This window comes from Leucopleurus acutus (genome assembly GCF_964270905.1).
Source record: "Leucopleurus acutus genome assembly, chromosome: 16".
NCBI classification, from domain to species: domain Eukaryota; kingdom Metazoa; phylum Chordata; class Mammalia; order Artiodactyla; family Delphinidae; genus Leucopleurus; species Leucopleurus acutus.
The window spans coordinates 77,577,224-77,599,949 of NC_139158.1; the positions used below are offsets into that span (position 1 = coordinate 77,577,224).

General features: G+C 51.0%; 1 protein-coding gene across 4 annotated transcripts in view; it reads right to left on the minus strand.

Annotated features, from left to right (window-relative positions):
* Positions 1-486: 486 nt before the first annotated feature.
* The window catches only part of NFATC2 (nuclear factor of activated T cells 2), a gene marked incomplete at its 5' end in the record, with an annotated part of 154,326 nt that continues 132,086 nt past the window's right edge, over positions 487-22,726 (minus strand). For 2 of the 4 annotated variants that reach the window (XM_082856977.1, XM_082856975.1), the window contains one exon: positions 487-587. In XM_082856977.1, the coding sequence (XP_082713103.1) occupies positions 532-587 (56 nt within the window). In that variant the 3' untranslated portion in view covers positions 487-531. Of the gene's footprint in view, positions 588-7,830; positions 8,015-22,726 lie in introns of those variants that run through there. The other 2 variants (XM_082856978.1, XM_082856976.1) reach the window with 1 other exon arrangement.

Below are 22,726 nucleotides of genomic sequence, written 5' to 3' on the forward strand. Positions count from 1 at the left end.
AAAAATCAAGCTTGAGCTGTGGCCCATCCCTGGTGGGGACGGGCAATCCCTAGGGAAGATGGGCCAGCTTCTTTGTTTTTCTTCAGCCCAGTGACGTAAGCTGGGTCACGTTCCTTTGGTTGCTGTTGGAGAGCTCCTTTCCTTCAAAAGGTACAAGAGCTGTATCTGTGACCCAGAAGAGTGAAGGCAAGGGCTGGGGTTTAACTGCATCCCCATCTTCCGTCCCCCGAGTCCCCGGCTGCAGGCTCTCAGCTCTCAGGCGCATTCCAGCGGGTGGTCTGGTTCAGGATGTATTTGGGGTCAGCAGGCACTTAAGGTTTGGATGGGACACCTGAAAGTCAATCGAGATGCTCTTTGGGATTCAGAACAAGACTCAGAATGCACAGAGAGGAGGCGAGCTCCGGAATAGAGGGGTAGCTTTCGGCCGGTACATGGTCCCGTGCTCAGCCTCCGGGTGGGGTGGGCACCGGGGAGGACGGTGGGAGGCTCCGGCGTTAGCAATGTGGATGGTGTCTTGCTAATGGCTTTCTTCTACGTCTGATTTCGGGCAGGAGGTCCTGAGAACTCCTTCCTGATAATTTCATTAACTACGAAAGAAAAGAGAGAGAGAGTAAGCGCGAGTGAGAGGGCACCCAAAACAGGGATCAGGTTAGCTTTCTAGAACCTAATACAACCGGGCTGTTTTTTTATAACATGTTTTTGTCTTTGCAGTAATACATCTGACTATCTTCAACATAAGAAATGCCTTCCCACATCATGATTCTTCCTCACCCCCCATGATGCTATTTTGTGGTATGGGTTTGTTAGTGAAAATTGCCCAAATGGTAACTTTTAAAAATTGCTGTGGCAGAAATGGAGCTGGGCCACAGGGCATGATTTAAGGAACACTTCCTCCTTCTTGTTACTGAATGCACTCGAGGTGCTCTACTGTATACCAAACTCTGTCTGTTATTACAACGTCCAGAAAATACCCACTCCATGACTAAAAGACAGTTCCTTGACCCACAAAACTTACGACTCGCAAGAGGGGCCTTTAAAAAGAGAGTGGGTGGGACCACCCCAAAGCCTAGCCGTCAGTGTAAACATAATCTTCATCCCTTTCAGCACAGCCCCCCTCACCCCTCCTCACTAGTGAAGGATCGCACTCTGAGTCTTCTCAAGTACCCAGTGTCCTCAAGGGGCTCTGGAGTGTTCCATCACCCCCTGCCCCAGAAAGCTGCATGGAATTTAGCAGGGAGCCAGGAATGCAGTGCCAGCCAGTGGCATCAGGAGCTAGCCCTGCTCTCCCACTCTGGCCACTTATCTGAGGCACCAGGTCCTGGGATCAAGGCAGTTAGCTCTTAGAATAGCGGCTCTTGCCAAAAGGCTTCCTTCAGTGTTCTTGGGGAAAAGCTGCCTTCAAAGGCTGCCCAGACACCAGGCAGGGGTGTGCACCTGCCCTAAAGTGTGTGTGTGCACTTTTGGTTTCACAGCTGGATTGTGTGGACTGGGTCCGGGAGCAGCAGAGGAGGCAGGACCCCTCTGGGGTCCCATAAAAGGGAGACGAATCTCCGCTCTCCTGGTGCTCGCACTAAGTTCCTCCCACAGCCGCCGCCTCTGTTTTCTCACCTCAGCCCATCCTCAAGTTACAGAGATGGAAGATGAACAGTGAGGGTGAACTGTCGATGGGCTCAGACTCCCTCCACCCTGAGCTCGCCTAGGTCCGGGGTGCTTTTCCCTGGAAAACCCCTGCTTGGATGAGTCTGCAACTCCCAGAATAAGCAGAGAGCAAAAACACACTGCTCTGGGGCTGGATACGCGGGTCTGACTCCTGGCTCCCTCACTAAACGGGCCGTGTGACCTCACCCCTCTGTGCCTCGGCTCTCTCATTTGTAGAGTGAGAATCGTCATCATGTGTCCCTTTTGGGGCTGCTGTGAGGATGCTGGGCATTGATGTATATACAAGCTCCTAGCAGGAGGCCAGGTAACCAGTGTCGTGTAGCTGTCAGTTGTGTGATGGGTAGTGATACCCCACGCTTTGTGTTGGACTCTAAACCTAGTGCTTTACACCAGCGGGCTCTGTTTTGTGGCAGGAACCAATCAGGCGTCGCTCACTGTTCTTCAGATGTGTGCTGAAAGCAGGTGCAAGGGGCGCTCGAGAGTTCAGGTTCTAGAGCCGGGTGGCCGGGGCTGGAATCCCACCTCTGCTGCTTCCTTGCTCGCTGAACCTCGCCCTAGTGATGTAACTGCTCTGTGCCTCAGTTTCCCCATCTGTAAACTGTGTATAAAAATATGACCTTCCTTCTACAGTTGTTGAGGAGCTTAGATGAGATGACACAGTGAGAAAATTATCACAGTCCCCGGCGTAGAGCAGATGTTGGTTCAGAGACTGGTATGTGCATATGTATATATGTACGAGCACATGACACAGTATCTCTGGATGTTAATGGATGAGAATGTATGTATCAGAGTAACAACCGGCTGCAAAGTGTGGGAGTGGATCCACTGATAGGAACTCCGGGGATGAATTCGTGTGTTCGGCTAACCAGCTCTAACTGGGCCCTGACTGTGTAGCAGATACCAGCTGACTCCCGGAGCTGGAGGAAGCAGGACCCCTCGCCTCTGCAGCCCTGGCCTCTGGGAAGTGTGCAGGGCTGGGCGGCCCGGGGGGCCCTCAGTGAGGACAGCCAGGCAGGAGTGAAAGCACGTGGCCAGGGGGGGAGGCGGGGTCGGTGCGGCTTCACGCGAAGCTTTTCAAAGCCCGGATTCTGAAGGGTTTCCTGTTTTCTCAACCTAGGAAACGAGAGGAGTCAATCCTCAATGGAAACGTTCCACGGCCTCGGCTTTCTAAAAATAACTGCTGGGCAGAGCCACTAGCACCACCGCCCTCGCCGAAGGGTCGTTTCCCTTCTCGGAGCTCGGGGCCAGGTTAGGGGCTGGGTGGGAGACGGTCTAGCTTCCCCCTCCCTTTGGATGGAAACCGCTCTGGCTTTCTGAAAGCCACAGTTGAATCTAGAAAACTCGGGGACCCCCTCGCGGTCGGGGTACGGAGGCGGCCGGCCGCCCAGTCGCGCCCCAAAGCGAGGCCCACTCGCGCCCACTGCAACCTCTCTGGGGGAGAGGAACCTTTTCTTTCTGAAACCTCAGAGCTCGTGCCCCTGGCTGTAGACAGGGAGAAAGCTCTAGGGCAGAAGCGCCAGCTGGGGGGCGGCCACAGCAGTGCAGCCACATGGGTCTGCAAAGGTGGGCTCTGAGTTCCCCGAAAGGGTCTCTGCCCAATCACTTCACCCCGACTCGAGAGGTCCCGCCTCTGCAGCCTCGCGTCTTTGGGTGGAAGGGAAAAGGGGGCATCGTGCTGCCCTTTCTTTGAATCAACTTCCCGATGTCACCATGGAACCTCTCCCTGGGAAGGAAAGGTGGTCTGCCCGTTCAGCAGCCCTGTCACCTCCTCTCTGTCACACCTTTAGTCTCCTCACTCTGGCCCCCTCCGTGCTTAAGGTCTCCTTTATCCAAAAACCCTGCTCTGGGCTTGTCTTGCCCCGATCTGGTTCCCGCTGTGACCTCGCCTCCTACTGCCCTCCCCCTTCCCCCTCCCCCCCTGCAGCGAACCACACTGGCTTCCGTTCTACGTGCTCCCCAGGCCGCACTCATGCCTCCAAGCCTCTGCCCTTGCTGGTCCCCTCGCCTCTTCTAATGCTTTTCTCCCTCACTTCTTTCGAGGCTCTGGGGACAGTCGGCAGTGCCACGTGCCGCCACCCGGTTGTGCTTGGTCTCCTAGTCTCCTTCACATACCGGTTCCTGGCGGTTCACTGTTCTAGTGCTTTAGTTTTCTTGTTCCCCCACCGTATCCCTGGCTTTTGAAGAGTGCCTGGGTACAGAGGAAGCTCTCAATAACATGTATTACTGAGAAAGCAGAAGCTTAGCAAGGGACTAAGTGGCCCCGGGTCACACTGTCTGCTCTGGGATTTGGCCCCAGGTCTGACTCTCAGGACTGAGTGTTGAAACCCGCCCTTCTAGGTCACTGCCATCAGTATTTCATTCATCCGATAAATGTTTTGAGCATCTATCCTGTGCCAATTTCTGCACCTCTTCTCCCACCTCTTCCCAAATCGGGCCATGGGCAGTTCTCCAAATGGTTCCTCTCTTGTCCAAATCCTGCCTTCCCTCCTGCCCCCTTTCCTGAGTATCACCTTTTTCCCGGAAGCCTTCTCACATTCCTACGTGGGGTCCTGACTCCCTCCAGAAGCAGACACTGAGTTCTCAAAATGCTTTGCTTGCCCCCCTGGTGCCATGTTATTTGCGTTGGTGGTATGCCCACTGTACCATGCATAGCAGCGTGCACACAGCAGGTGCCTAATGCATGCATCTTAGCCCACCACGAGGACCCCACACCGTCAGCCTAGGTCACTTAGTTTAGGGAAGCTGATTTTTCTGTTATCCAATTGACAAAGGGGTTTTCGGTCTGTTGTTTGCCTGGAGCTTTTCCTCCACAAAAGAATATAAGCCATTCACATTTTTTCAGGGATAAAAATGTGCCAGGTGCTGAACCAAGCACTGAGTACTTCTCACACCAAACCTAGTAATACCTTCATCCTCGTTTTATAGATGGAGAAAGAGAGACGGGCAGTCACTTGGCACAGCAGGTGAAGGGGAGGGAATCAGGATTTGAATCCATAGCCCCATTTTATTAACCTGCATATTATATGGCTCCACCATATAGGTAAAGAGATGGTGCTATGAGGTTTGCTAGCCATCACCTTTCTTCTGGGGCCCCGGAATCCTCAGCATCTTTTGTGTGTCAGGAAAAGGCCAGAGCAGCCTCTGCGAAGTTAATGAGCAGACAAGGCTGTGTGCTGAGTGGTTAAGGTGGTCACTGAGCATCACTTTCCTGGAACAGAATTGAGGCCAGTGGGGTTCAGTCTGCCACAAGCACCCCCGACCTTTTGTTACCCTTACAGAGAGACACCGTGATGAAAACACAGATGTTGAACATGGCTACAGCCTCAGCGTGATTTCTAAGCCTGACACCTAAGGCTGAAACCAGAAAGAAAGAAAGAAAAGACAGATGCATGTAAGTATATAAAAATTATACATTTTTCTTTAAAACTCCAAAAAAGAAATCTGTAGTATATTCAGTATGACAAAGGTCATCCATATATAAAGAGGTGTTACAAATCAATAATAAGTCTAATAAAAATGGCTACAGACATAAAGAGAGAATATACCAGGGGTCAATAAACTTTTTCTATAAAGGGCCAGATAAAAATATTTTCAGCCCTGTGAGCTATATAGCCCTTTACTCAACTCTGCTTTTTTTTTTTAAACATGAAAGCAGTCACAGACAATATGGGAGCAAATGGGTATGGCTGTGTGCCAATAAAACTTTGTTTAACGAAACGGGCCAGGGGCCACATTTGGCCTGAGATTTGCCAGTCTCTAGCATATACGCCAATGGCAAAGAAGAAAAAGATAGCAAAGTGTGTTTTCTTCCCCTACTTTTCGGGGACGGCAATCGGGGGAAGCCAGTGCCTTTTACTATGATTGTTCATCCAACAACTCTGGGTTGTTTGTGGTAAATTTCTTAAAACTGATTTCTGCTGGCATCCCACTCTGCCCCAGGAATTTTCTGGTTCACTTGCGGGCCCGGACACCTGCGTGCTGACTGTTTTAGCTGAGCTCGGAGGTCCCCAAAGTTCAGTTTGCAGAAGAATGGCCACTCAGGGTTACACACGGAAGGCCACACAGACAGACTTGAGGTGCAATTTAAGACCTTCCAGGGAACTTTCTACAACTGCTGACTTTGGAACTTAACCCCTTGAGAAAGAAGCAACAGGAGAGAGAGGACAGGCCCCATCTTATTTCTCTCCCAAACCTCAAGCTTGTTTTCTGAAGTCTGGCTAGACTGTGTGAGGGCCCTCGAGAGCCTGGGGTCGGCCAGAGAGTCGCTGCTGAACCAGGAAGGCAGTGTTCTGGAGGCCAAAAGAAAGAATCTGAGAGCTAACACAGGCGCAAGTCCCACCCGCCGCCCTTCTCCCGCGCTACCTTGCCCCGGTCGGTCCTGGGACCTGTGCCGGGGCAAGAGGTGGCTGAACCAGAAAGCATGTGAAGTGTTCTCTGGATGCTTCTACATTCTGTCCTAACCGCTCTCAGGGAAAGCTACTCTGAAGGCCAAGAGTGAACTCTGTGCCCTGAGCACCAGGCCTGTCTTCCCCACAAGCACGTGGGAAGGAGCTAAGAAGGAAAGGTGGCCATTGGCCTTGGCGTCCCCGGTGACTTGGGTATCACCATGCTCTCACTTGCTAAGCGACTCCCCAGCCTTTTCTCCCCTCCCAGCCATCCCCACACGCTCTGGAGGCACTTGGGAACGGAAGGAAGAGCTTTCTAGAAGGGCCAGGCTTCAGCGGCTCAGTGAAAAGGACAAAAACGCCTTGATAGGCCTGTAGCCCAAAGCTGTGGGTGGGGTCTGAAGCGTTACATGATGGTAAATCCCCTCTGAGGCCAGGCAGATCAGAGCCAGCTTGCCAGAGTTCACAGGCCCCTGCAAGGTCAGAGCGTTGCCAAGTCCTAACATCGGGGAGGGAGGAAGCGCACTAAAAAGGCCCTTTGACGAAGTGGCTGAGTCTCAGCGCTGATATTTCAGCTGCATTTTTGTCACCCTGATTCGCCGGATGCAAAGTTCTCGGGAGGGACTCTGGCTCCGGGTGGGTATCCAGCCAAGTTTCGCTGAGTGTTACTGTTGCCTGTTGATGGTGTCTGAGAGTCACTGGTGGAGAATGTGCCAGGGAAACCCTCCCCCTGCTAAGGTTCATGCTGCTGTTGGGAAGTTTGGGTACTTCCCCGCAGGCCCCACCCTCTGGGAAAGCAGGTTTGGGACGTCAGCTCCCTCCGCTGTGTGTGCTAATGGACGTGAAAGCTGATGGTTGTTCTAACTGGGTTTTCAGAGTGAGCCGTCACTGCGATGCTGCAGAGGACTCGGGCTGTGGCCTGTGATGCAGCAAACCCACTTTCACCAACAGACAATCCGAGAGCCAAGGCCCAGCGGGACAGCAGGAGGCACGTAAGCCAGCAATACCGACGCTGGATGGTTCCTGGCAAGCGCTCACCACGTGCTACCTGATTCCAATCATTGTGCAGAGAATTAAATAACAGCAGCGGCATCTAAACAGCTGAGGCACAGAAAGGTAAAGCGACATCCTCACTGTCCCACGTGGCCTCTCTACCCCGAGCCTCCGGCTCCCTGCACAGTTCTGCGCAGGCCCAGGACCCAAAGTCGATAGAGGGGATCTACAGCTAAGGCCAGGGGCCCCACTGAGCTCAGTGGGAAAACCACACCCAGCTCTAGCCCAGGTCCAGAGCCTGGTTTCACATCCAGAAAGTGCGGGGCAAGGGGATGGTTAACCCCTTCCAAAGGGCACAAGAAGGGCCCTGGGGGTTGGGGGGCGGTGGTGGAGCTTTGAGTTGATGAGATCAAGACTGGAAATTACCTAAGCACAGGGCACTTCCAGAGGTTCCTGACCCACCTGCCCCCTCTCTCATTCCCCAATGCCCTGCCGTTGACGGAGAGCCTTCCTTAACTGGAAACACCAAGCAAAGTGTACAAAACCAAAAGGGAGCTGGCTCAGGGCAGGAGCAGAGCTGCCGAAGGCTGGAACCTGGCGCTGCTGCCTCCTCCCTGGAAGAGGGTGATGGGGCCACTGGGAGAGCATGCAGATGCCCAGAGCCTCATCGCCACCCCTACACCCCTCCCCAACCGAGAATCTCAGGTATGTCCCCTGGGGGTTCCCCCTCACAGAGCGGTGGGGTCTAGCCCTTAAGAGTAGGAAATGTTGGAAAATGAGAGAGGGCCTTCAGGTTGTAAAGTTTTCTCTTACTCAAAAAAACAAAAAAAAATTCAAGTTAAGGAAACACACAGCTGGAAAACAAAAGGAAAAAGGCAGAAGATATTACCTTTAACTTTGATTTCTTGGATCAAAGATCACAGTCATTCTGTTTCATAATATGTTTTGTATCCAGCTAAGGTGTGTGTCTATCAGCTCTGAAAAAGATTTGCAAAACCATTTTTGAGAAGAAAAAAAAAAATCACCTTCGACCTCTTATGCTTCCAACTCATGCTAATATCATCATTTAATGAGTAGCTCTTCACCCAGGGCCGCTGAGAACCCAGGATAGAACTCAACCCTCTGGCTGTAGTTTAAGCCCCAATTCTATATCGTCTTAACATTTGTGCCAGAATTAACCCCAAACCAGGGTACTAATCACTGAGATGAGGGCCTTTGTACAAAGAAATAGGGATCTCTGAAATCAAAGTTCATCAGCAAGATCATGGGGGTTTGGGTTGTTTTTTTTTTTTTTTTTTTTTTTTTTAAAGCAAGACAAAATGGCTCAGTTGCTGGCATATCATGCAGTTTCAAATCACGGCCAAGCAAGGAGATAAAATAACACTGGCATCTGTGGCAGAGCACATCAGAAAATCAGAATTTCATGATGGAGCTGCTCAAATGGAATTCTCCCTCATTTGACCCCTGCTTCCTTCTTACGAGTGATACAACCTCAGTGGGCATGCAAATTCATAAGAAGACTGTACACTTTCTTCCTGTTTTTCTCTGGTTGGCAAGTTACTATTTTTATAGCCCCTGCCCAGTCAGAGCACTGAAGGTGCTTAGAAAGGAGACAGGAGCTATATATTTAACAGGCATTCATTTTCTCTTCAATTTTAAATAATCCCTTTTCTTTTCTCAATCCCTTTTCAATGGCCAAATTAGAAGGCCAGAGTCCGTTTTGAGTGCTTGAGGTAGAAATATTTTCTGGGATTAATTTCTTGCAGGGAGTAATCCCATCTTTTGCTAGATGTCGCTATACTTGCATCCTTAGGTAAACCAGAATAGTCTCTCAAAAGGCATGAGCTCTCAACTTCAAGGCAGAGAACACCCAATAATGAGATCTTTTCTGCAGTTCTTCAGTTGCAGGCCTAGACTCCCACATGTTGGGCTCCACTAGGGTTGGTTTGATTGGGACTGGATGGCGTTCGTCACGGGCTGCTGCCGCCCAGGACAAAATAACCACCTCCTCAGTAGTGGCTCTGAACACAGTCTGGACCATGCATTTCAGGCCATCTCTTGAAGCAAAAAGGCCCACTGGCAAAGCCAGGTGCCCGTGGCCCGAAGGCAGCTCCCTCATCACACTTGCCTGTCACTACTCCACACTGGCTGGTTCTAAAGCCAAGAGCAGAGGCTTGTCTGACCACTCCCTCAGGGCCTTAAAAAAAAAGCCTCTATCCTGACAGTGGCCAAATAATTAATGTTTTCAGCCTGGACCTCACCCCTGAACTTCAGACTTAGATATCGAACTACCGGCCGGGCATCTCACACTTAACACGGTCCAAACCCCATCTCCTGATGGCCACAATCATCGCCGCCCTGCCCCCTGCTCCACTCGTCCCATCATAGGAAACAGACACTCCCCATTTCCGGTGGTTCAGGTCAATCTTGGTCACAGCCCACATCCCCTCCATATGCAAATGCTTCTGGATTTACCCTCAAAATAACATCCAGAAACTAAGAGCCTCTGTCACCTCACTGCACTGGAAAAAACAGTTCCAAGGCGCTAAAATAGTCAAGATGTTTGCACTGTATCCCTCTGTACGCATTCAGGTAGCACTTGGGGGGGACCAGGTGCCATGGACGTGTCCAAGGTCACACCCTTGGAACGGCACCTTTGAATCGAGGCCGAACCCCAGGCACCCGGCTTTTAATAGTAGGGGCCGTTCCCTGGGAAGCCCACGCCTGCTCCCTTGTCAAGAGTTCAGAGAATTTATAAAGCCTCAAACTGATAGGTTTGTCTGCAGACTTCTGAGGTGCAGTTTCCTGTTTAGTCATGAAGCAGACACTTTAATCGTCTATTTCCTGGTGGGAGGCAGGTACCAGGAGCCCGAGGAAGGGCCTGTTTTAAATTCAACTAAGACCTTTACCCCACCCCGAGCCGCCCTGCTCTGTAGGGGGCTGTTCACGTGCCCTATTTAATCCTCACAGCCATCTCTGGGGGTTGGGGCTACGCTGCCCATTTCTCAGGTCAAGTTACTGAGGCAGAGAAAGATGGAGTGATCCTTCCAGGAACGGCCCCAGCTCGGTGGGTGCTAGTCCCAGGTCAGGGCTTCCACATGTGTAAGGTCATCAAGCTCCCCTGGGGGCTGAGTTAAGATGCAGTTATGCCTCAGAAGGGCTCCACACAAAAGCGCTGTCAATACACCCGTGTAAGTCTCACGACCTCTCTCTGAGCCTCAGTTTTCCCACAAAACGGATCAGAATACCTCCTGGAGAGACTGCTGTCAGGGTTGAAGGAGATGATGTAGCTGGCTTATTCATAGACAGATGTTTACTAACTCTGCAATACGGACCCATAGAGAAGATGGAAGAATGAGAGAGAAGATGTGGAAGGAGACAGACCAGTCCAATCCAATCCTCTTCCACTAACCAAGAATACAATGCTATTTCCCTACATGTTTAAAGAAGTCGTCTGTTCCGTTGATCAGCTGTTAGTAACATGGAGGTAGACATCGAGAGAGAAGGCAGCATCTCGACTTACGATATGTTACCTAGGTGACACCTAGAAACACGCCCAAAGACAGGGAGAGAGGCCTCTGGTCCCAGAATCACTGCCCCATTGTTGTGGTCTTTTATGAGACTACCACTGAAGACCTATATAGTGATGGTACATTTTTACGATCCTCGCATAAATCAGTGAATTGTCCTGCTAGTCTCATGGGTTAGGTGATGATTTAGGATATGGATTGGAAATGGTTCACTGATTAATCAACACGAATAATTAACACGAAAGTGCAAGGTGTCAACAGATAAAATACGAAAATACTCAATTTGTCACCCTGACAAATTCTACAACTAGCTTCCACCCTCCTGAGAGCACAGGGATGGCATCAGAGGAGAAAACCTGTGTGCATCTGCATCGTAGGGGTTAGACTGCTCTAGGGTACGTTCAGTTTAATGGTTCTTTAATGAAAACACCAGGGTCCCTCCCAACCTGTGTAGAACTACACAGAAGTAGAAGCGCTACCATCTTCTCCATCCTCCGCTTTTTCCATGATTACGCGTCAACTTACAAGCTAGGGAGAAACAACTCAGACATTCTCTAAGCTAAGCTGCCCTGCGAGGGAGGACGAGACAACTGTATGAACTCAGACCTGAGTTGAGCTGAGCTGCTCTGCCCGGTCCTTTTCTCCGATTCAGCAGAATTTCTTCCGACTACATGCAGCTAAGAGGCACCTCTCCTATCAAGCAACCACACGGCTTCTAAGGCAGCAACCACAGGCAGGAAAGCATTCTAAACAAACCACGGCTTGCCCCCTGGTCCTCCTGAAGCTTCCTCACAGCCTCGGCCCCAAAGCTCTGCTGAGAGGCGGCAGCCACAAAGCAAGCACTGCAACATGGGCTGCTGCCTTGCAGAACTAAACCAGAAGCAAAAAGAAAAGCACTTGTTACTACGGCCAGTGGAGATTCGGGAAAGAAGCAGTGACCCAAACCCACAGTTCAGCTCAGCCTGCAGCCACAAATGAGATGAGAAAATAAATACCTAATTGTTTGGGAAGCCATCTTTCTCTTTGGAGGTTGGCGGAATTAACCAGACATTTCTGTGAAGACATTTGCGTTTCCTTAGCCTTGCGTATGCGGCAGAGAGAACTGAAGGCGGGTCAGACACGCCAGGTGGGTTAAGGGGGGGAGCGTGGAGCAGGAAGAAACAGCTCCATCCTGAGCTACTTTCCTCGTGTCGCAGAATCTCAAGAGACTCTGTGAAGTTCCCCGAGGCCTTTGAGAAGAGGTCCAAAGCCCCAGGCCTGCCTCAAGTGAACTTTCCTTCGAAAACCAGCACAGCCCCTGCTGCTTGCAACAGATTCGTGGGATATTTACGGAATCTTCTAGCCTAGTCTGCACCTTATCCTTCCATAAATTCACCTCCCAGATCATGCCATGTCCTCCCATGTGTCACGACCAGCTCACAGCACGGCACCACCACCCCCCTCCCCACAATCAAGAAGGGTACCCGTACATACATCCACATGTTTCCAAAGCCTGACATAAGCCCACGTGCCATAAGGAGGCAGCCTGACCCACTTCACGCTGCCATCAGTCTTACGCATTTTGTCCTGTCTCCCTCTCAACTCCCTCAGCCCAGTCTGGCGTGAGAACTGACTGACCTGCAGACCGTCCCCACGTGCACTCGGCAAGCCCTAACTACAGGACCCACCTGATAGCCCACTGGCACCAGCCTGCAGAGGGAGACAGAGGACGATGGTGCAGGGCCAAGTGCCTGAGTGACAGCGAGATAAACCTGGGACCCCTGGGCTCCCCAGCCCACCCCCTTCCAGGCCCAAGAAGTCACTAGCTGCCTGGAAAGAAATTCCACCAGGTCCAAGCCAGGACCAGACCCAGTCCGAAATTTCTCTAAGTGAGATTCACAGGTCCAGGCCTGGCACAGATGGCCAACTCAAAGGCTGCCTGGAGTGACCAGCAAGGACTATGTGTGTGTGTGTGTGTGTGACATTACACCAGGTGTCCCTAAGATACCTTAACTCTCCCAGGACATGCAGACAGAACCCTAACTCCTGACACACACCCCTCGATCAAACCTTCACCTGTACAGTCCTTGCTGTGGACTGAACTGTGTCCCACAAATTGCCATGTTGAAGCCCTAACCCCCAGTGTGATGGTATTTGGAGGTGGGCCTTTGGGAGGTGATTTGGGTTAGATGAGACCATGAGGATGGGGCCCTCAGGATGGGATCAGTGCCCTGTAAGAAGAAAGACCAGAGAGCTTGTTTGCTCACTCATTGGGCCCAGCGAGAAGGCATGCAGGCTCACCAGCACCCGATCGTACGGGCACCCTGATTTCAGACTTCTGGCCTCCAGAACTATGAGAGGATAACTTCTGCTGTTTAAGCCACCCAGTCAGCGGAATTCTGTTATGGCGGCCTGAGCGAAGACAGTCCTGTAAGCGCTGCTCTACCCAAGACCGTTCCTCTCTAATATCCCAAGGTGTGCTCACAGGGCAGGCATCTGCTGGCGAAGCAGCCGAGGTTCAGTGATTTGCCCAAGGCCACACTCCGAGGCAGGGTTTGAACAAGGAGCAGGAGCTGCTGTGGCCCCAGTGTCCTCCACACCCCTAAACACACACACACCTTCGTGCCATGTGGCTCTGTGCCGGCAAAGCCCCCCCTTGCATCCAAATCCCACTTCTCTGCCGCCATCCAGCCTCAACTGCTGCCCGGGATCCTCTGGCCAACAGCCCCTTCTCGCTTCCCTGCCCTCCACTGACCTCACGGATTCAGCCTTTCTGTGTCTGGTAAGGTGGTAAGTGTCTGAGGGTGGTGGCCACAGATGGCCCAGTGCAGGGGCTGAGCACAGCAGTGAGGGGCTCACACCAGGGCAGAGCCACAGGGAAACACACAGGTGGGAGCCAGACTGCTGGGGTCCAAGTCCAGCCTGCCATGCCATGCCATGGATTTGAGGCAAGCCCTGACCCCCTCTGAACCTGCCCTGCCAAAAACGGGCAATGACGGTTCTTAACAACTTCAGAGGGAATCAATTGAGTAGACACATGACAGGTGCTGTAAACAGCGTCCGACACGTTGTAAGTACCCCACGTTCACTAACGGAATGTGAGTCGATCGTTTCACTTCTTGGGCCTCAGTTTCCTCATCTGTAAAATGGGAATAATAATGTGCCTCCCAGAAAGACGGTGGGCAATGCATACGGTTGGAACGATGCCAAGTTAACAAAAAAGAAAACCCATGTTAGCAGCTGTTCCTACTAACACTGTTAGTACGTATTAGTCCACCCCACAGAGAACATGTGGTTAACACACTGAATTGACTGGTGACCAGGCCACCTTCTCTCACCAAAGCACTTTCACCTTGGAAGCTATTTCTGAATTTTCAGAGTGGGTGGGTCTGAGGTCAGCCAGGCTCCTAGAGGTGCATTTTTACATCCTGCCAAAGGGGGGCCCCCTCCCAGGCCACCCCACACGGTGCGCTGGCTGCACTGGGCTAGTGACACACACAACAGCCTCTGAGTCACCAACATTCTGCAAACCAGAGGCCTCCGGAAGCCAGCCCTGGCAGCAGGCCCGCACGGCCCCCAGCCACCGACATCTTACCAGCAAGACCTTGGGGCTTACGAGAAAAATGCCGCACCTCGTCCCAAACGGTCCTCAGCTCTCAGGATGAGTAAACATGGCAGTTCTGAGGCTCCCGTTTCGAGTAAGAAGCCTAGGTGCTAACTGGGAGGAGGGCAGATCAGCTACGGCCAAGAAGATGCCAAGCCCTGAGGGGTGGGAGGAGGTCCCCTGCCCTGAGCCAGCCTCCAGGGAGATGCACTCATCCTGCTCTGGTCCAGCAACATGAGACAGGCCCCACCTCCCAGCACAGCTTCTTGGGGCCTTCATGCCAGCATCCACCCTCAGGCCCACCCTCCACTCAAATCAGACTTCACAATGCAGAACTCCAAATCCATGTGCAACACGACTCCATCAAGGCCGAGAGAGAGCGGTGCCTGAGCTGCTCCCCAGGCATTGACAGGGGAGCCTGGCCATTTGGAAAGACCTTGGGGGGAGGGGGTGGGCAGGTGGCCACATTCATCTCCACACTTTCTAAAGGACCACGTGTGCACGGGCTGACGAAGCAACACTTAGTGGCACCTCCTATGCAGGACCACAGCTTTCACATATGTCATCTCATTTATGGCCACCGACAGTTCTGTGGGCACACGCCAGTGTTCACAGAAGCTCAGCATTAGCTGGATCAGGGTGAACCCCGCCTTTCCCTTGCACGTGGTTACCATGGTGATGGATCCTGGTTTTGGGGCGGGCAGTTAGCATGGCTCAGGCTATAAGGACCCTGTATCTTGAAGCTCAAGACATGGAAGCATCAACCCCTCACTGGGTTGTCATCACCCCGTGAGGGCAGGGACCACTTCTCTCATTCACTGCCATGACCCCAGCACCCAGGACAGAGCCCAGCACATAGTAGGTACTCAGTTAATTTTTCTGGAGAGATGGTTGAATGAATGAATGAATGAAACACAAACTCCGAATTGATTTGGATTTAACCAGAATTTGCCCAGTTGAGTCTGGTTTTTGACGGTCTCCAGGAGCTGGTCTGAAACTCTAGTAGGAAGGTTGCTGGCCAGCTGTTCTATTAGTTATAGATGAGATGTCCTGATACATGTAGTAGAATAATAATTACCATTATTTTATTAATTTATATAGCACTTTCTACAAAGCACTTCACATATATTTAATCCTCACAGTAATCCCACAGAGTAGGTATTAACTGTCCCCATTTTACAGATGGTGAAACTGAGGCACAGAGAGATTAAGGAACATACCCAGCTTATACAGCTACTAAGTCACAGAGCCAGGATTCAAACCTACCCAGTCTGGCTCAAGCTATTGAAGATGGGAATTCTTTTGTAATTATCATCTGGCAGTCAGAATTTGCTTCTTTGAGTGCAACTCTGAACAAAGACTGGTCCGTGGGAGACCCCAACTTTTATCAGGGTTACCCAGTAGAAGTCACCCATATAGTACTCAAGGAAAAATGGGGGTGAGCTAACATATATGTTTGCTGTAGTTAATCTGGGGGATGAGATTTAGGAAGCAAAGAGTGACGTGGCCCCTTTGGGACCACGATGCCAAGCCCGGGGTACATATCTAAAAGGTGAGATGGTGCTAGATTTTCCTAAGACTTAAAGTAGAGCCAAGGCCTGGGGTTCAGAGAGAGACGGCAGCTTCCCGGTTGTGACTGGGGCCACCCCAGCTCGCTTCTGCTGGCAGTATTCTCCTGCAGAAGAGGAAAGTTGAAGCTCACGCCTCACAAAACCACCAGCAAGCTGGGTTTCTAGATCTAAGGAAACCAAGCCTTCCCGTGGTGTCAATCTGATTCTGGCTTCGGGCTCTGATGGCATATAAGTCGCCCTCTCTCCAAAGAAAGTATAACCATCTTAGCCTCCACAGTCAGGGGCCTATCTCATGGGGAAATCCAGGTTATCCCAGAAGGTGACAGAGGTGAGTGGCTGCCTCTATCTGCAACTATCTGCAGCTGGACACCTGCTGGCTTTCTAGTCAGAATTGCATTTGGATGGACTTTCACCAGCCAGCACCAACCCACTGCTGGGACCCAGGGACCCCACTTGGCCTTGGGAAAGGCCATTCCTTTGAGATCAAAGAGTATGCATTTCTCTTCCTCACTCTCCTCTAGTCCCCCCAGCCTTCCTTCTACTCTCTGCATGCGCCAAGTATACTTCCACGCCAGGGCCTTTGCACTTGCTATTCCCGCTACCCAGGGTGCTCTTTCCTTAGATATTTGCAAGGCTCTATCAGCAAGATCTCTGCTCAAATGTCACCTCCTCTGGGATGCTTCCCTTATGGAACAGCAGGCCCCCTATGCCACACACCACTCTCTATTCCCCTCCACCCTGCTTTACCTTTTTCCATAGCACTTATTCTAGCTGGTGTTATCGTTTATGTTTAGACTGTGAGCTCAAAGAGGGCAGGAACTTTGAGCCTTTGTGTTCCCTTCAGTGTCCCCAGTGTTGACCTCATCATGGCCAAATGTGGGGTATTGTAACATCCATCTCAGTAGAGCAGATTCCAAGAGAAATCATGCTTTGCTGTCATAAGGGAGAAGCCAGGGCTTCTGAGTTTTGGATCATGCTGTCCCCTGCCTGGCTCCTTATCTGACTAGTGAAATCCTGGCTCCAAAGTTCTGCAAGGCCCACACCACCCACAGAGCACCTAGCACCGAGGGTGGTACACAGCTGGCGTATTAAACCGTGCCGCAAATGGGCTTAAGACAAGACTGTGGAATCTGGAACCCTCAACCTTTGTTTTCCACTCAGTCCAACTTCAAGGAGGAGAAACTTTCTCCATTTGTGAACATCTCTATCCTGAGCCCATTTCATATGCCAACTGGGGTGTGGCTAGAAATTGCCCATGAAAAGACCTTAGCAGGAGGCAGGTTTAAAGAGTAGCATATCCTCAGGGAACTGGAGACACTTAAGAGATGGGTGGGTCAGCCTTTCCAACTATAGCCCTCTGTCATCTCAACCCTGAGGATGCATCCACTGAGGCCACTAAGCTTCGAGGGGGGCGGTGGGTTTAGGGACCACCATGATGGGCTTGTGAGATGCAGCCTAGCCCATGCCGCAGGGCTGGTGGCCAGAATGACAGCAAGCCCCTGTGAGAAGTGGCTCTAGCTTTACTTCTGTTATAAAAGATGACCTTGAGCAGGTTTTAGAAGGACCCCACAAACACTCAGTACTGTACAATGTCCACTTTCCCCCATTTGAGCCAAGGATTCCACAATCTAAAGTTGACACAAAGACTCAATGCCATGCTGTGGAGCCCGACAGGCTGACTCTCCAACGTGTCTGCAGAAAAGCAAAAAGACACTTCTGGGGAACAACAAGCTGGGGACTAAACCTGCCAGCAGTCCAGAATATCTACAAAGCGGCTGTAATTAAGAACTGGGGACAAACTCTCCTATGGAACAAAGCCGAGAGAGCAGGAAGGGGCCTGCACTTACATGGAAACGATATTTACAACATGGATGGATTACAGGCCCGTGGGGAAGGGACAGACTTCTCAATAGGTGGCCTGGGGCCACTACTTATCCACACAGAAAACGATGAAATTAGAAATTTACTTCATACTGGACACAAAAATCAAATCCAGGTGGATTACAGACTTAAGTGTGAAAGATAAAACTGTAACATGTTTGGAAGATGATACAGGAGAAGCTCTCTTTATGACATGGGGTAGAAAGGGATTTCCTAAACCAGTTCTTCAGACTTGAGGAATCACTGGAGGGCTCGTAAAAGCTCAGGTTGCTGGGCCCAACCCTAGTGTTTCTGATTCAGCAGCTCTGGGTGGGTGGGGCCTGAGAATCTGCATTTCTAACAAGCTTCCACGTGACACGCCTGTTGCCAGTCCAACGACACATTTTCGGTAGCACCGTCCCAAATGACATTCAAAAAGCTCATTAACCTTTCCAAAAATAAATTTAACGACATTAGAAGTTTCTGTTCATTGAAAGATACCATCTCAACCACAGGAGTTTTGCAAACACTTTAGCAATCTTACAGTATCAAACGTTGGGAGGACGTAGAGCCATGTACTTACTTCTGTGATGCTGATGGGAGTATAAACTGGTACAACCGCTTTGGAAGACAATTTGGTATTGTCTACTGATGTGGCAGATGTGTACGCCCAATGACCAAGCAGTTCTACTTGTAAGTACAACCCGACAGAAACGCCTCTGTGTGCAGAGAAAGAACATTTTGGGAAAGCACTGTTTGTACCAGCATAGGGAAAAAAACCTGGAAATGACCAAATGTCCACCATCAGCAGAAAGGATAAATGAGCTCTACGATGGACTATTACATGGCAGAGAAAAGGAAAGAATTACAGCTACAAAAACGACACCCTGTGAATGCCAAGAACGTAATGTTGAAGGAAGAAGCAAGTTGCGGAAAACTACTTACAGAATGACGGCATTTATGTAAAGTTCACGAGCATGCAAAACGCAGTGTGTTGTTTAGAGAATCAAACAAGTGGTAAAACTATTTTTTAAAAAAGGAGAGTGACAAACACAAAATTGAGGATAGCAACTAGTCTAAGGTGGGAGGGAAGAAAATACACTCAAAATTCCATGCTCAGTCCAGGCGTGGAACATCATGGCTGTGAACACTGCCGAACAGAGACAGACCCCAGACACCTCTGCTGGAGGAACACACCACGTATGAGGGAGCCTCACTCAAAACATCAAACTCAATCTGATCCAGCCACTCATCTCACTACTGATTTACGGGAAATGCTGAGGGCAAAGCAACGACTGATGGCACCTTGGGGCTGCAACCAGCAACACCCAGCCTACATGCAAACCACCTGGCTTCTTCAATGCAAAGATGGCAGAGGGGAAAAAGATAAAGGGGGCCTGCACAGATGAAAGAAATGGAAAATACATTTCAAACAACCACACCGTGTGGGCCTGCCTTGGATCCAGAGTCAAGACCAGCCGTGGGGAAAAAATTAGGGCATTTATGAGGCAGCTGGAAATTTGAGCATTGAGTTTGATACTAAAGAATTATTTTAACACACTACTATTTATAAAGTAGATAAACAATAAGGGTTTACTGTACAGCACAGGGACCTATATTATTCACTATCTTGCAATAACCTATAACGGAAAAGAATCTAAATAAGGAATATATATAGATCTGTGTGTCATATATATATATATACACACACACACACACACACACATATATATGTGTAATTAAATCACTTTGTCATATACCTGAAACTAATATTGTAAATGAACTGTACTTCAATTTAAAAAAATTAGACCCCAAATAAGAATTAGTTTCACTGTGAGAATGAAAATCAGAGAAAAATTTTTGACGAGTGCTCTTGTAGAGAAACATAACCGAAAAATTTGCAAATAAAAAATGGTTTTAGAAGGCACAAGAGTGCAAAGGTAATGGTTATATTCTTTTTCTTTAAACTCGGGGTAGGCACACGGTATTTGTATTGTTATCATTTTTTATATCTTATGTGTGTATATATATATATATATATATATATTTTTTTTTTTTTTTTTTTTTTTTTTTTGCGGTACGCCGGCCTCTCACTGTTGTGGCCTCTCCCGTTGCGGAGCACAGGCTCCGGATGCACAGGCTCAGCGGCCATGGCTCACGGGCCCAGCCACCCCGCGGCATGTGGGATCTTCCCGGACCGGGGCATGAACCCGTCTCCCCTGCATCAGCAGGCGGGCTCTCAACCACTGCGCCACCAGGGAAGCCCTATCTTATGTATATTTAATGAAAGTCATTTGGCAGTTAAAGAAAGGAGGGAAGGAAAGAAGGAAGAAAGGGAGAGAGAAGGAGGGAGGGAGGGAGAAGGAAGGAAGGAAGGAGGTGGGGAAGGAAACGGAGGGAAGGTAGGCAAACTGAGACAGACTACCTTGTGCCTACCACACAAGAACTCGGCTGGGGAACAACAGCAGGGTGCCCGTGGGGACTGGGGGAGGGGGCCTCCTGGCACACTTGGGGCAGGAGAACGTCACCTCCTCTGAGAGACCCTGTCCAGGGTCTCCTTTCACAGCACCTGTTTCTCTCCTTCATAGCATGTCTCACCATCTGAAATACGTTTCTCTGTTGTATTTATTATCCTTCTTCCCCGTGAGACTGTAAGACCCACAGGGCAGGGACCGCCCCTCATTCACCCAGCACCTGCCAATTGACCTGGCTGGCCTCAGGTGTCAAGAAAGCGTGCTGCGTGGGGATTCCCCACACAGGTGAATGGAATCCACAAGGTGGTCTGTCTTGGTATCGATGGTGGGGAGAAGGAGCTTTGGATAATTCCTATGGCACAAATCGGAAAGAAACGGTTTGATTCATTCAGGAAAAAAAAAAAGAAATCGTGCGGGAGGCTGGCACGTTCTGAGCACTTGCTCTGTGCCAGGTTCTGGTCTGAGAAATGTACATGCATTAACCATTCGGTGTTCACAAGGCCCCCTGAGTAGGTGGTATTATTATTACCCCATTTTGCAGTCCAGTAAACCAAGACTCAGAGAGCTGGAGGGACTTGCTCAGAGTGACACAGCCAGCAGGTGGCTGAGCCAGGATTTAAATGCAGGCGGGATTCCAGGGCGCAAACTCGAAACCACTCTACCCTGCCTTCCTGCCTCGCCAAGAAACGTTGGTTTAATGGTAAAGACAGAAGCTTTTTGTTCAGACCTAAAATGATCAGAGTTAACCGTTGAAGTCCAAGGAGGACCTGATTGAGGCAACTTATATCTTCTGCTGCCCATTCTAGCTCTTGGGCTGTTCCTTTGCATGCCTGATTTTGGGCACGTGCGCGCAAACACATACACACACACACACACAAACACACACACGCTCTACACGTGGCCATATTACAAACCACGGTGCGAGTTAGCAAATCAATGCCCTTTGACTTGTTCTCTGCCTGGCACATAGTAGGTAGGTACTCAGCAAAAGTGTGGAGTAGAACTGACTAAATTGCAAGACTTTGGGTTAGGATGCCAAACCTTCCGACACAGAAACTAGAGGTGGCAACCTCTGCATGAAAACATCCCAGCCCATTTCTCCCTGAGAGACCCATCAGCATGAATGAGCCCCCGTGGGAATTGGAGGCACCCACAGGAGGGGGCCCTAACCTTATCAGTCACTCCTATTTCAGCAGGAATTGCTTTCAGTGGATTGCTTTCCTTCCTGCCGGCCCCCAACACCAGCCCCACAGAGCGGGGGGGAGCCCCCACGCCTAGCAGCTCCCTCAGGACAGCAGTTGCCCCAGGGCTGTGATCTAGAGTTTGAATTTAGGAAACTCTTTCCAGGGTGATCCTGGCCACAGTCAGGTGGCAAGAGCCCACGGCAGGGTCCCCATGACCTGTGCTCTGACATCAAACAGCTGCGGGACTGGGGTGGGAGAGGGTCCCGTGACCAGAGAGAGAGGGCCACTGCGAATGGGGCCAAAGACCTTCCCCAGAAACTTGCCCTTCATCGGAAGAGACAGGAAGCCAGCTTGTGGGGAGCAGGTACCCTCTTCTCTGAAAGGGGCCGGGGGTGAGCGGAAGCAGGGAATTTCTGGGCTGAGGCATGAACTTCTCAGAAGCCTGGCAGCCTGGAAAACACAGGGCTGGTTTCTGTTTTCTGCCCCCAGACATGCCTGGAACCACAGCGGGAGGGAGGCCCCACTGGCCGGGAGAGCCCTGACCAGGCCTGGGATGCAAACACTGCGCTGTTTACAGAGGGAAGCCCCGGGCCAGCTGAGATGCTCACTCCCGGGCGTCCCCGGCCGCCAGCTGGGCCCACAGGGACGCACCTTCGGGAGGAACAGGGGGCTGGGAAGGCGGCAGCCGGAATCGGGGCGTGAGAGCCAGCCGGGCTGCCTCTTGGCATGAAAACGGGGAGCGAGCTCGCGGGTCTCCCTGCAAAAGAAGCGCTTCTGAGTCCAAAGCCAGCCCAGGCCAAGCACAACAGGATACCAAGGGGAATGGGAGGAGGGCAGATGGAAGCTGCACCGTCCCAGCTGAGAGCAGCTGCCCTGCTCTCCAGGCAGCCCGGGGTTGCACAGGCGTTTCCATGGCACTTCGTTTTGCTGTCACAACAACCCCAGGATGGCCCGGGGCTGGGCAGGGCTGCCGGCTGGAAGCAAGAAATGGATTTTCTAGTGGGCCCAGCAGCCAGCACATTTTTGAAGGCCTGCCCCGGCCTGGTCTTCGGACTCTGCCTCCGGGACTCAAGTCCACTGGGCAGTCTGAGGCCAGGAGAGCGTGGCATCGAGGGGCAGACCAGGGGCCCGCTGGAGCCTCCCCACGCTGTTCCCTGTGCCCCCCTGACTGCCACCCCACAGAGAACCAGCAGGACATTCGAGGGCCCCGGCACTGTTACTTTTGAAAACTCCAGGCTGGCCCTACGATGCCGAGCGAGTAAAATGCCCCCACTGCTCACAATAAATACAATTTAAATATTGCTGCAAAGGTTGAAGGAGACTGGCTGACATCTTATGTTTACAGGCAGTTCACTGAACATTTGTCACTTCAATTCTGTGCTTCTCTTTTCGGATGGAGTTTATTCCTCCACTCCAACCCCCTAAGTCTCTCAAACTTTTCTTCAGGCCTTTTGAAAAGCTCACAGCCCTTGCTTCCAAAGCTGTCG